Source organism: Trematomus bernacchii, unplaced genomic scaffold, assembly GCF_902827165.1.
Source record: "Trematomus bernacchii unplaced genomic scaffold, fTreBer1.1, whole genome shotgun sequence".
NCBI lineage: Eukaryota > Metazoa > Chordata > Actinopteri > Perciformes > Nototheniidae > Trematomus > Trematomus bernacchii.
Window position 1 is genome coordinate 7,382,588 of NW_022987828.1, and position 11,859 is coordinate 7,394,446.

General features: G+C 39.0%; 2 protein-coding genes across 2 annotated transcripts; one reads left to right on the forward strand and one right to left on the reverse strand.

Annotated features, from left to right (window-relative positions):
• The first annotated feature begins 1,100 nt into the window (after window positions 1–1,100).
• morn4 (MORN repeat containing 4) lies at window positions 1,101–6,657 on the forward strand. The gene is made up of 5 exons (XM_034151811.1): window positions 1,101–1,184; window positions 2,235–2,308; window positions 3,938–4,052; window positions 4,140–4,249; window positions 4,333–6,657. The coding sequence occupies exons 2-5, from the start codon at window positions 2,242–2,244 to the stop codon at window positions 4,479–4,481; spliced, it is 441 nt and encodes a 146-aa protein (XP_034007702.1). The 5' UTR covers window positions 1,101–1,184; window positions 2,235–2,241; the 3' UTR covers window positions 4,482–6,657.
• A 1,347-nt stretch (window positions 6,658–8,004) lies between these two features.
• On the reverse strand, window positions 8,005–11,457 carry LOC117499725 (ankyrin repeat domain-containing protein 2). Its single transcript, XM_034152308.1, has 8 exons — window positions 11,389–11,457; window positions 9,917–10,060; window positions 9,514–9,621; window positions 9,321–9,419; window positions 9,084–9,182; window positions 8,842–8,940; window positions 8,671–8,769; window positions 8,005–8,127 (listed from the first exon to the last, which is right to left on the reverse strand). The coding sequence occupies exons 1-8, from the start codon at window positions 11,455–11,457 to the stop codon at window positions 8,005–8,007; spliced, it is 840 nt and encodes a 279-aa protein (XP_034008199.1).
• Window positions 11,458–11,859: the final 402 nt, after the last annotated feature.

Below are 11,859 nucleotides of genomic sequence, written 5' to 3' on the forward strand. Positions count from 1 at the left end.
GATGTATCTCTGGAATTATGAAAGTTATGAATAAGAAAAGTAATAGCCATCGATTCCCGACCGAGCTGAACGTTTGAACGGAGTTTCTGCGATGTGGAATGTGAGAGAAGAAGAGGTGCAAAATGACCCAGCGGAATAATAAAAAAATTTGTGCGTAGCATAACAGATAGTGTTAAATAAGGCTGATATATTATATCAGTCACTCACTGGGTAGCATGTTCTGCGGTTTATAGAACAAGATACAATTGTTACACGGGCAACAGCCCTGTGGTGCTATAGACTCTCGGAGCCCAAATGCCCCTAGGTATATGTGGCCAACAATGTGTGGTAATTTCATTGATTGAAAAAACAAAACAGAAATGGTTTAGGTTTCAAGGCAGATCCTGCATTTGGACCAATTGCATTGTTGGAGAAGCCTGTGACATAAGATTTTCAACGTCATAATTACTCTGTAGCTATGTTAGTTTGACAATAAAGAACCTTGAACCTTGAACCTTGAATGCTTTCAATGCTTTTCCACACTGAAATATCTCCATAAATTACCATTAAGTTTAGTAGATAATACATATTTGATAGTAGTAGTAGTAGAAGAAGCAGAAGTAGCATGGATAGTAGTATTAATAATAGTAAGGGTGTTGAAGAGCTTTAATAAGCTATTGTCAGGCTGCTGTTGCAATGCTGCCAGGCTGCTGTTGTAATGCTGCCTTCAAATGCTGTCGGGATTCTTGCCATCATGAACTGAGCCGAGCGTGAACGTGAACACGAAAACAAATTAAACACTTTCAAAGAGGGAAACGTTTTCTATAAAAGTTGTTTAGTTGAGTCTGTATTGGTCAAGGAGCATATGAAGCAAGTCAACATGTTTGACGTTTAGATTGTATCATGTAGGAAGATGTTTTGCAATGTTCATGTGACCTAGCTGCTATAGCATAGCCATTCCTCTAAATTCTAAAATTAAATAACGACCAATAAAATCTTTTATTGACGATAATCTTAATTTGTGACAAAGATATTGCACTTGAAGCTTATTTTAACGTCAAGTACGACATTCATCTGGGGAGTAGGAGTTTACGAAGAGTACCTGAATGCGGCATACGTTTCTCAGCCGGTGTTTTCATATTGTACGCCCCTCTGCTGTTGTACGGCTGTTTCCATGCTTCATAGACGACAAACGTAGCGTACAGGTAAATGATAGCAATAAAAGGTGTTATCGCTTTTTGCTTATTAGCTATGTTGCCATAGGTTACGGTCGATTAACATTGGCTTGTCATTACAAGCGATAGCTTATTTAGCGTACGTAAAGGCTGCACTGATTAAACATATTGACAGTCTAAATTGGATATTATTACGATATCGTTTGAGTGTTTCGATCTGTTGTGAGCTGATTAATTATTTAGGATTTTCAATGGCGCCCCATGGGTAAAACTACACCTGACTGCCATTCTGTAACACACTGCTATTTGGTGAACATTATTTTGAAATGGGCACTATGTGATAAGCTTTTGTTTAGATCTGCAGTCATGCCACAGTCACGTTTTCCTGCCTATTCCGTCTCAGAAGGCGTTGTGCCCCCTAAGTGTGTTTTTAAACTAGGCTAACACACCTCAACCAGAAACACACACTAATCAGACTTCTTAGGTTGACACTTATAGGATCTGGTGTAACTTGTCTTCATCCTTTGATCCCAACCATACTTAGGTAAAACATATCATTACAAAAAGGTTTTTTTTTCTCTTCACCAATTCTGACAACAGTCTCCTCACTATTGAAATATATGAAGACAGAAACAACTGCCTCAGATATTTAATTGTGAAAGCTGCATGACCTGACAAATAATCCTTAAACTCATTTATTCATGATGTTTGGTACTGTAACTAAAGGAGCTGAATACTAGTCAAATGAGGTTGTATGCTACTTACCCTCATGCATGATTGTCCTCTGTCTTTATTGTTATTTATTTTTTACTAATGGTTATGCCCAATTAGTACTATGTTTCAAAAGCTGGGGTTAGTTGCTTTCATTACAATTGTAACGAGCTGGGTGTTAACAATATGTCCTTAAGAGACAATTACTACCTCTGCTTTATGGGCTGGAGGAGGATTTATAATCCCATTATGGAATAGGTATTTTTGTCTTACTTTCCTCCATAGTTTAGGTTAAGGTAATGGTCAGCTGTTGAATGATTGTGTTCTTAAGCTCTGTTGCCAATGTGTGTGTCTGTGTGTTGAAAACAGGGGGGACATGACTCTGACCAGAGGATCTTTCACCTATGCCAGTGGGGAAGAGTATCATGGCGAGTGGAAAGAAGGCAAGACAGTCATGCGTTAAAAATTAAGTTTGTGTGCAAGGATCCCCAACTTAACCACACATATATAGCTTCACTTGCACCTTCTGTACTGTACACAGTGCTCACAATGTCTCTCTGAGGCATCATTATGTTTGTGATCAGTCCAGTAAAAGAGAATGAGGAGACACTGAAAGACTGGAAAAATGCATTCAGGGTTTTTTATTGGTTTTTTAAACTCATTATTATGATGTGCAGGTACCACATTGGGAAAACAATAAATCTCTCCCAGAATGTTAATATCAATATCATTTTTAATATTTATATTGCCATACTAAGTGCAGCTCTACTTATGCACCATATTTCTAGATCCTAAAAATGGTCTCATGTACTCATGCAAGTTAAATTGTAACCATAATTAACAAAGCCATAACTGAGGAGAATGACAAATGCAAATAGGGTGCTGTTAATTTACCTCTGAATACTTAAATCTTGTGACATACTGTAAGCTAAGGCAACAGCAGTGATTGTAATGTAACCACAGACTGTATATAAAGGATCTAACATTGTTTAATTTTAGAGAAGCTAAATGGAAGAAATGCAAATACCAGGAACATAAATAATTGTCTTCTGCATGGATGTGTGCATTCTACAATGTTAAATATTCTGTCAAATGTTCAGCAAAGATTTCATGGATGTTGGCACTGTTTTAACTCACTCACTCACTCTCACACACACATGTGTGATGTTGGGGACATGCAAGCCTAAAGCTGTTTATTAAATCCCAATTAGCTAGTACTGATGACCCATGACGAACAGAGCCAGATTTACCAGATTTAATCTTCTGGATTAGACTTTGAACCTGTTTGGGAACTCTTAGAGAGCCCTCTGTCAGCTTCTACTAAATAAAACCAAATCAATTGAAATACAAGGTTGACTATCAAGGGGGTTTTATTCCATCTTTACAATAATGTAATAATTTACACATGCTTTTAGGTCAACGAAAACATGGTCCATACCATTTTAGCTGGTGTATTCCTTCCACCTTTAAAGGCAACCTGACCTCCTTTTCAAGTTTGGCAAATGCAAGCATAAAGCCAGTTATAGCAGATGTCCAGACACGTGTAGGTGTGTGCCCTCTGACATGATTATAAGCTTCAGAAGTGGATCATAGGTTACCAGAAGGGGAATGCAAGAACATTCCTTGACTGTTTTTACAGTCTGGATCTTAAAGTGGAAATCCCTGCTAAAAAATCTGATGGATTAGAGTGCTGTAATTCTCACCACACAGGAGGCAGATGGGACTCCTAATTCAGTAGTAAACCCTTAGCTGACAGAGAGGGGGGGAGGATACCTAAATCCCAGCATGTACTGACTTGTTACATATGTAGTGGCTCTCCCATACCAAGTGAATATAAAACCATGAGCTGCATTGCGAGTTCAAATGTCATGCTCAGTTGGTCGTCTCTTACAGTATGTTGCACCATTATGAAAGACTAATCCATAAGAGGCTAAGTGGTTAGATAGAGTATGATGACACCCATGAAGATCTAATGTGAATTGACAAATGGTATCAAGGTCATATGCCCTTTCAGGATTACATTCATCTGACAGAATTTGAGCCATTAATCAGTTTGATCTGCATCTTTCCAGGTCGGAGGCATGGAGTTGGCCAGCTGAAGTTTCAAGATGGAACCTGCTTCTCTGGCCAGTTTGAGAATGGACTCTTTCATGGCTCTGGTGTACTGCTCTTTACAGATGGATCCAGGTGTGTGAGCCAAAAGAAAAAGAAAGGCATGTTTAGTCCTCAATCAAAAGTCACAAATAACACCCTAATCTCTTTGTACCATGTCAGGTATGAAGGAGAATTTGCACATGGAAAGTTTCAAGGCACGGGAGTCTTTAGTCGATGCGATGGCATGCAGTTTGAAGGAGAATTTAAAGATGGACGTGTTGAGGGATATGGTAAGGCTTTTACACCATTAGAACAGGTTGCCAATCATGTTAGTAGTATTTCTCTTCATTGTGTCCTGTGTCTGTGTCTCTAGGGCTATTGACCTTCCCAGACGGAGCTCATGGTGTCCCACGAAACGAGGGCTTGTTTCAGAACCACAAGCTGCAGAAGAGGGAGAAGTGTCCAGGAGTGGTGCAGCGTGCACAGGCCTCAGCCTCCAATGCTCGCATTCTGACACTTTGACCTTCATGGACCCTGGAGGACACACGGTCAGGGTTCCAGCACCTTCTAGGAGGATCTCAAGGATGCAGTACACTCCAGCTCTTCTCTCCTCTCTTTTTTCACCATTTATGGTTTTTTTCTGCATCCTCCTTGCTTAGCCTTCACAGTGGCTTGGAATGCACATGCAATTTGACCAAATAATGGCTTTCTTTCTGACTGACTTGAAATTTACAACACCATTAAGCACACCTTTAACTCCACAATTCATGCACCCACCAAATGCTGCTGTTTTCCCCTTGTACTTATTCTTGCACCCATAAACAGTGTCTTAGCGTTTTCTCTAGAATAGTTAGCTACGATATAAAACAACTTGTTCTACAATTGTAGATCTGATACTTTAAAAAATGTAGATCTGATACTTTAAAAAATTAATCTTTATAAAAGTACATTAACCATTACAAGAGAGTTATAATGTCCTATGTAGAGACTTGGCCTCTGGTACAGCAAGCAAGCACAAATGGATCTAAACAATGCACAGTTTAAAAAAATAAAATAAATTGGCTTTACACATTTTGTTAAAATGAAAGATACACATTGTACATTTTTGTGAATGTACTCCACAGGGCACCTCGTCTCCATTAACAGTGCTGCTTCAAACTCTAGCTTTGCATGTATGTATCATCACTGGTGTGTCTCCTTTTAGAATATCAGTATTCACGTTTGCCTTAAAGACATTCTGGTACGAGATTGTAGTTCCTGGATGAACATCTGAAAATACGATGACTCACAGTTCCCTTCCCTTCTCCTCGGCATCATTCGCCCTAAGGTGTCTGTCATCTTAATGAATTTGAGGCCTGTTTAAAGATTGCCTTCACTCTGAGGGACATATTGTTAAGCTGGTACTGAGTCTTCGCCACCATTACTCACAAGTCTAGCAGCTCTCCTCTCTACAATAAACCTCCTCTCCCAGTGGAAATCATGGGACTCTGCTGGTTAATTCTCTCATGTTTTCCCCTGTATTAACTAAAGACTTGGATGACTGGACATCCTCAAAGTTGTTAAATAATCCTAATTAAATGCATTGAATTGGGGACATTTATTTTAATTAAGGCAGCTGAATGAAATAATTTCTAAACCAGATGTATATATTAGAATATGTAATTATGTATGTGTTTTTCTGTGTGGCGTATACATATTCATTGTCATCAGTTGTGTTTTTTCTGACCTTAAGGAACTAGGTGTTTCATTTGTCACGTAGGAAAAAGTGTTACTGAGTTAGCTGAGACCGTGTGGTTGAGTATTTTGAAAAAATGTATAAACCATTATAGCCAATCACAGCTATTGTGTGATTACAGATTCATTCAGTGTTTGGTTACAGCAAAAGCTTCTACATTTGCCTACATAGACATTTAACCAAAGACAATCAAATGGTATTACATGTAACAAAGCCTGGAACAGCCAACAGGAGTTACATGTGTGTTGTCTCACTGCTTAACGATAGAAACAAATCAATAAGGACAAACCCACCTGGGGCTTTAGTGCGCATTAAAAACAAAAGGACCGAAGATTAAACAGGGAATTGTTATGAGATTCTGTTTCTAGCCTGGATTATTGCTGATTTCGATTGTTGTTTTATTCTGTGAGGGAAAAAAAAATCAATACTCTGTCATGAACCCACACTGCTAGTTGCTTTCAATCCCTTCTTTGGTATGACAGTGTGCTGCAAGGTGCAATCAGAAGTATTGAAGATAACATTAGACATAGAAACAGACCATTGCATGCCTCAGTACCGTCCTCTACGATCACACAATGCTGCTTTAATGCCTGTATGTGCAAAGTGTGTCATATCCTGTATTTCAGATCATGTTATGGTATTTTTCCTTTCTTCTATTTCGGCGATGGCGCTAACTCAAGCCTTCTCTACCTACACATGTCTGCCTGAGTGGAATTGAAATAACAAAAATCCACATTTTCCAACTGGAAACAAATGGTGCTTGAAAAGCGTGCCTTTTCCAGACTTTCATCTTTCTATGAAATATCATTGCTGTGGTTACTTTTTTCAGTAACAATATAATGTTGCTCTTAGTGCTCTTAGATCAAACTACTGCACAGTATCCCCTCATTCTCCTTGAATAGGTCTGAATATGTATTGGAAAGGCGATAATGTGTTTAATAAAGCCTTGTGTTGAGAAAAGAAGCATGTGTTTCATTGGGCTTGCTTGTAGACAGTAACATGATAGAGTTGTTCAATTAAAGAGAACTATTTAGCTATGTCTGATGTTTTAACACCAATGGCTAGATTTGCAGTAGGGTATATGCAGCTGTAGATAAGGAGCGTCATTTCATGGTTAAACAGGTTTCTCTGGTTTTTGGCATGCCACACAGCACAAAGCAGAAGCATCCAGTTCTCCCATCCCCCTTCTCATTCTACACCCTCAGTAACAGCTCAACAGCACACGGTTTGTATCTCACATGGCATTTCAAACAACACAAGTGAAGCTGTTATACTGATATAAGTCCAATAGATTTAATCTTCCAGAACTACATTACATTGAAGAGTGTATACTGTATTATCTCTGTTAGGGTCAGGTTGACAAACAAGATGTCCCGTAGCTAACCTTGTATTGTACATAATACGTGTCTCTGACAGTTGTACACAGACATGCCTGGAACAGGAAATGCTGTGTGTGACTGATAATGTATCTGATGGGCTTCCTACATGAACACATTGCTTTTTAATCAAATGCAGGGGTTGCATTCACATTATGAAAAATACAGCACAATATTTGTTGAACAAAATGAATGGCTGTGTGTTTGACGACTAACTGTGCATAAACAACTGCATTGCAAGCAGTGGAGCAAGCTGTTGGTATCCCCTGTGTAAATTAACAACCTCCCTCAGGAACATTTGAGCCACTGATGATAGAAGGAAAATATGTCCACTGAGCTCCCCTTCAATCCCTGACTTTAGCGGGGGCATACCAGCCATCTCTGCTATCGTCAGCTGACGTCTCAAACACAGCGCTACTGTGTGCTCTGGCCTTGTCTGTCGCCTCGATAAAACAAGGACCTCTTGATGTATATCCAAACGCAGCTTCTGCACAGCACTATCTATTAATATTATTCAACTTCTAAAGGCATGACAAATCAGATATGAAACATCCATGAGAGTGATCCTCAGATCATAAAGCTCTTTAGAAGTAAACATCAAAAGCCAGGGCTTGGCTAAAAGATTTGAGAAACTCAGCTTTGTTTCCCCCATTTATATGTTTGTGTCTCCTTCTTTAAGATAAGCAGATCATTTTTGAATCTGTCACATCCAAGCTGACATTTTCTAGTGTCAGAGTTCAGACTAATCTCAGAGGTTTAACTGTCATGCCCTAGAAAGGCAGATTTGGTTGGTGAGCACATATAATGTATGTATTCAAATATGATGTACACAGACCTACAGTGGAATTGCAGAATCTATTTGTAAACCTGAGAAAGATCATGGAAAAAGATTTCATAATTTTTTTACTGTATGAGTAGATTTTCAGCTTTTGCACTAATCATTCCTCTCTCGTGAGGTGTTCTCAGGTCCCACCTCCGTCAGCTTCTCCAGTCTCTGAAGGGTCTCCATGATGTCAGACTGCCATTGTTTAACCTCCTGCACTGCGGTCACTCCCTCCTGTAACACAGTTACACCGTTTTTGTTACGAGGGGGCATATTGTATAGTATTGTTTAGCTTCACATTTTAGCTTCTTATATGCAATCAATGAGTACCCTTTAAAGGAGCTGTTTTACATTTTGGTAAATAACTTACACCTGCTATAGACTGCCGGTTATCTCCTTTTTAAATCACCAGCATTTTTGTAGTTAGCTTAGCGTTAAGACAAGGAACCCAGGTAAACAGCTAGCCTAGATCTGTCCAGGGCCAAAGGAAACAAATTCTGCCTACCAACACCTAAAAAGCTCCCGATTTACACCTTATATCTTGTTAATTAAAAAAAAAGAACAGAGTTCAAAAACATACATTTGCCATTTTACTGGGTGGGTCTGCTCTATTTCTTGACCAACCAAAAATAGTTGAGAATATTATCACCTCATTAAACAACAAATTCAATTGTTATACTTAGTTTTTTGTATTAATTAAATAACGAGATATTGGCCACTTGGTTGAGCTTGCGACCCATGCTTTACTGGGGCTTGAGACATTTTGAAAAAACTCACATGATTTTTTATTGTTGTGTCAGCCCCTGCATCTATGAGCAGGTTCAGTATCTTGTATCTGTTGAGATGTACAGCATCATGAAGGGCTGTGTCGCCTTCCTGTGAGTAGTAAAAAAGGTGTTAAATGCAGAAATGAATTATCGAGAAGATGAAACATGCTGTTACGCCTACCCTGTCCCTGCAGTTGATTTTAGCACAACAGGACAGCAGGTACTCCACGATGGTCGTGTGGCCTGTTCTTGTGGCCACATGCAGAGGAGTGCTGTACAACTGCAATGTGGACATTGACATACATTCACAGTGACAAACACATTAGGGACTTACTGTATAGGCATATTATAACAGTTTTACAGTATGTTACACAGTATGTTCCAGATACACAAGACCCAGGCACAAATAAAATGCACATTCACCTTATCTCTAACATTCAGGTCAGCCCCTTTGCTCCTCAGGGCTTTGACAACTCCCAGGCTTCCCCCTCTGCACGCCCAATGTATGGCCCTGGAGCCCAGCTGAAACACAGTAGGATGGCCCCATTCTATTAATAGCTCACTCCAGGCCACTAGAGGCTGGAGCTTTAGTGAGTGAAGATAATCTCAACCAATCTCATCATCATCTTTACAAACAAGCCATGTGCCCGCACGTCTTACTTCATCTTCGAAGTTGATATCGGCGCCTTTTTCCAAAAGCGTTTGGACAACTGCAATGTGTCCCTCGACAGCCGCACGGTGCAGGGCTGTCCTATTCAGCTTGAAAGTTGAAACATATCATGAGTATAAAAGGGACTTGTTGTATAGTATGTTGTAAATGTATCTGATGTACTGACACACAGGGAGAGCATACCTCATCATGCACATTAGGGTTCCCCCCATCATCCAGATATTTATCTATTACATCCAGTCTCCCTTGTCTGGCTGCTTTCATGAGTTCTGCAGTATCCATGTGCTCTATCTGTCACACACACACACACACACACACACACACACACACACACACACACACACACACACACACACACACACACACACACACACACACACACACACACACACACACACACACACACACACACACACACACACACACACACACACACACACACACACACACACACACACACACACACACACACACACACACACACACACACACACACACAAAGAGACAAGAGAGGTATAGATCCAATTGTATCTATTTTATCTCTGTTGGGCACATGAAGATAGGATTCTTGAAAAACGTAGCTCACCACAGGGATTTCAGCTGACACCCTGGGCGAGCATGTCTTCTTGATCATCTTTTTCCCTTTGCACAGATCTGTAATATTCTCTCCTCTACTCAGGTCCAACATTTCACAGTGTGGGTCTGAAGACATCCTCGCTCTATCTTCTGCCTGGAAAATGACATAAACAGTGATGCGATAATAATAATAATAATGTATATATATATATTTGTAAACAAGATAACATGGTTATTATTAGTTTGTAAATGAGGTTTGCCAAGTTTGCTAAGGGGTGTTGAGAGTTGAGAATGGTGGCAGTGTCAATGTCAAAATACATTTACAGCATACTGCAAGCTAGGCTTGGTCATAAAAGCAACATTCACTGCTGTCATTATGTTTTTGGATTATTAACCATTGAGAAAGAGCACCTGCACACTCAAATCTGTGCACAAATCTGTTCAATTAAAAAGCAAGGCTAGAAAATGTCCAGATTAATATATCTATAAATATATATAGATAGATATTTTAAATTTTTTGGACAGTTTTGAGTGTGTGGAAGCTCTTTTTTATTAGGTTTGATAGTCTATAGCTCTGGCAGTGAGCAGTGTTTTTTCCCGCTAAATAATTAATCAATTACAAAGAGTTCAAAGAAACATATCATTGTGTGTATGTGATCTTTTATCTCCCAGCTTCTTTTTTAATTTGGCTTATTTGAAAAAAGCCAAAGAGCACTGTTATTAATTCCATAATTGACACGTTCGTGGTGGTTTCTTTGGTCTTTTACTGTATGCTTGGAAACCCTTTAATTGACAGAAACTCATAATTTGGTTCATAGTGATACCGTTTTATATTAAGTTAATGTGAGCAATTATAGACCATAATGATCTTATCTGTTTGCATTTCATTATTTGATTGGCTGCACATGAAAGGAATATAAATTAATCTGTGGCAAGATTGATTGTGTGCTTTAGAGCTATATCAGAAATAAAGACTAAAAGTCCATTTGTATGAACTCACAAAATAAATAAAGAAACAAATGCATTGATACACAAAATGTATCAAGTTATCATCTCTACATATCATTGACAAAGCATATGAACAGGAGTCTTTTCTTTTAAGTAAAACAGTATTTAGTGAAACTATAGTGAATTAAATGTCACTTTACACAACACATTAGATTATGCTTTAAAAGAAAAGTATCCAAATTCAATTTCATATCTACTGTTTTTGATATGTATGTGTGTTTCTCACTGTAGATGTTGTGGATGTTGAAGTAGGCTGACAGACATTTCTCTCCTCATGTTCATAACAGATATAACTTCCTTTTGTCATAAATCAGGGCATTCGTTACACATTGTGATATTGTGGTATTAGTAACATTCATTTTCTTTAAGAAAAAATAATCTCCATAGGTGTCTAATGATTGTAATGCCATGAGCCATACTGCCATATTAATGGAAAATCATCACACATTTTGCATTAGTATTTTTCTAACCTACCTGAACTTCTTTTTCTGCTCCTGTCTTGAAGGTGGTCACATCAATTGACCACTGCTCAATGTCTTCCATCTCTATAGAACTCAAAGATACAGAAAAATAAAACCGTCAATAAAACAATTTTGAAAAGTAGAAGCTTTATAACCTTGGAGTTATAATACTGAGTAAAATCTGGCCGGCTGAGTGTTGCTTTATACAGAAGCGCTGCAAGCCCAGTGGCTTCCTGGCTGAAATATCGAGTTCATGGTGGGACATTGTGTCACCCTATCAAACAGGTGTGTGTGCATTTTGGTGAGTGTGTATGTGTGTATGTGTACTTGTCAGCATTACAATGTCCCTCTCCCTTTCCCTCTCCCTCTTTTCCTCTCTGTCATGCACACACACACACACACACACACACACACACACACACACACACACACACACACACACACACACACACACACACACACACACACACACACACACACACAC

Coding starts and splice junctions, on each gene's coding strand:
- morn4 (XM_034151811.1), top strand. CDS start 2,242: ATGACTCTGACCAGAGGATCTTTCACCTATGCCAGTGGGGAAGAGTAT. Junction 2,309..3,937: donor TCATGGCGAGTGGAAAGAAG/GCAAGACAGTCA, acceptor GCATCTTTCCAG/GTCGGAGGCATGGAGTTGGC. Junction 4,053..4,139: donor CTCTTTACAGATGGATCCAG/GTGTGTGAGCCA, acceptor GTACCATGTCAG/GTATGAAGGAGAATTTGCAC.
- LOC117499725 (XM_034152308.1), bottom strand. CDS start 11,457: ATGGAAGACATTGAGCAGTGGTCAATTGATGTGACCACCTTCAAGACA. Junction 9,420..9,513: donor ACCCTAATGTGCATGATGAG/GTATGCTCTCCC, acceptor TCAACTTTCAAG/CTGAATAGGACAGCCCTGCA. Junction 8,770..8,841: donor AAATCAACTGCAGGGACAGG/GTAGGCGTAACA, acceptor TACTACTCACAG/GAAGGCGACACAGCCCTTCA.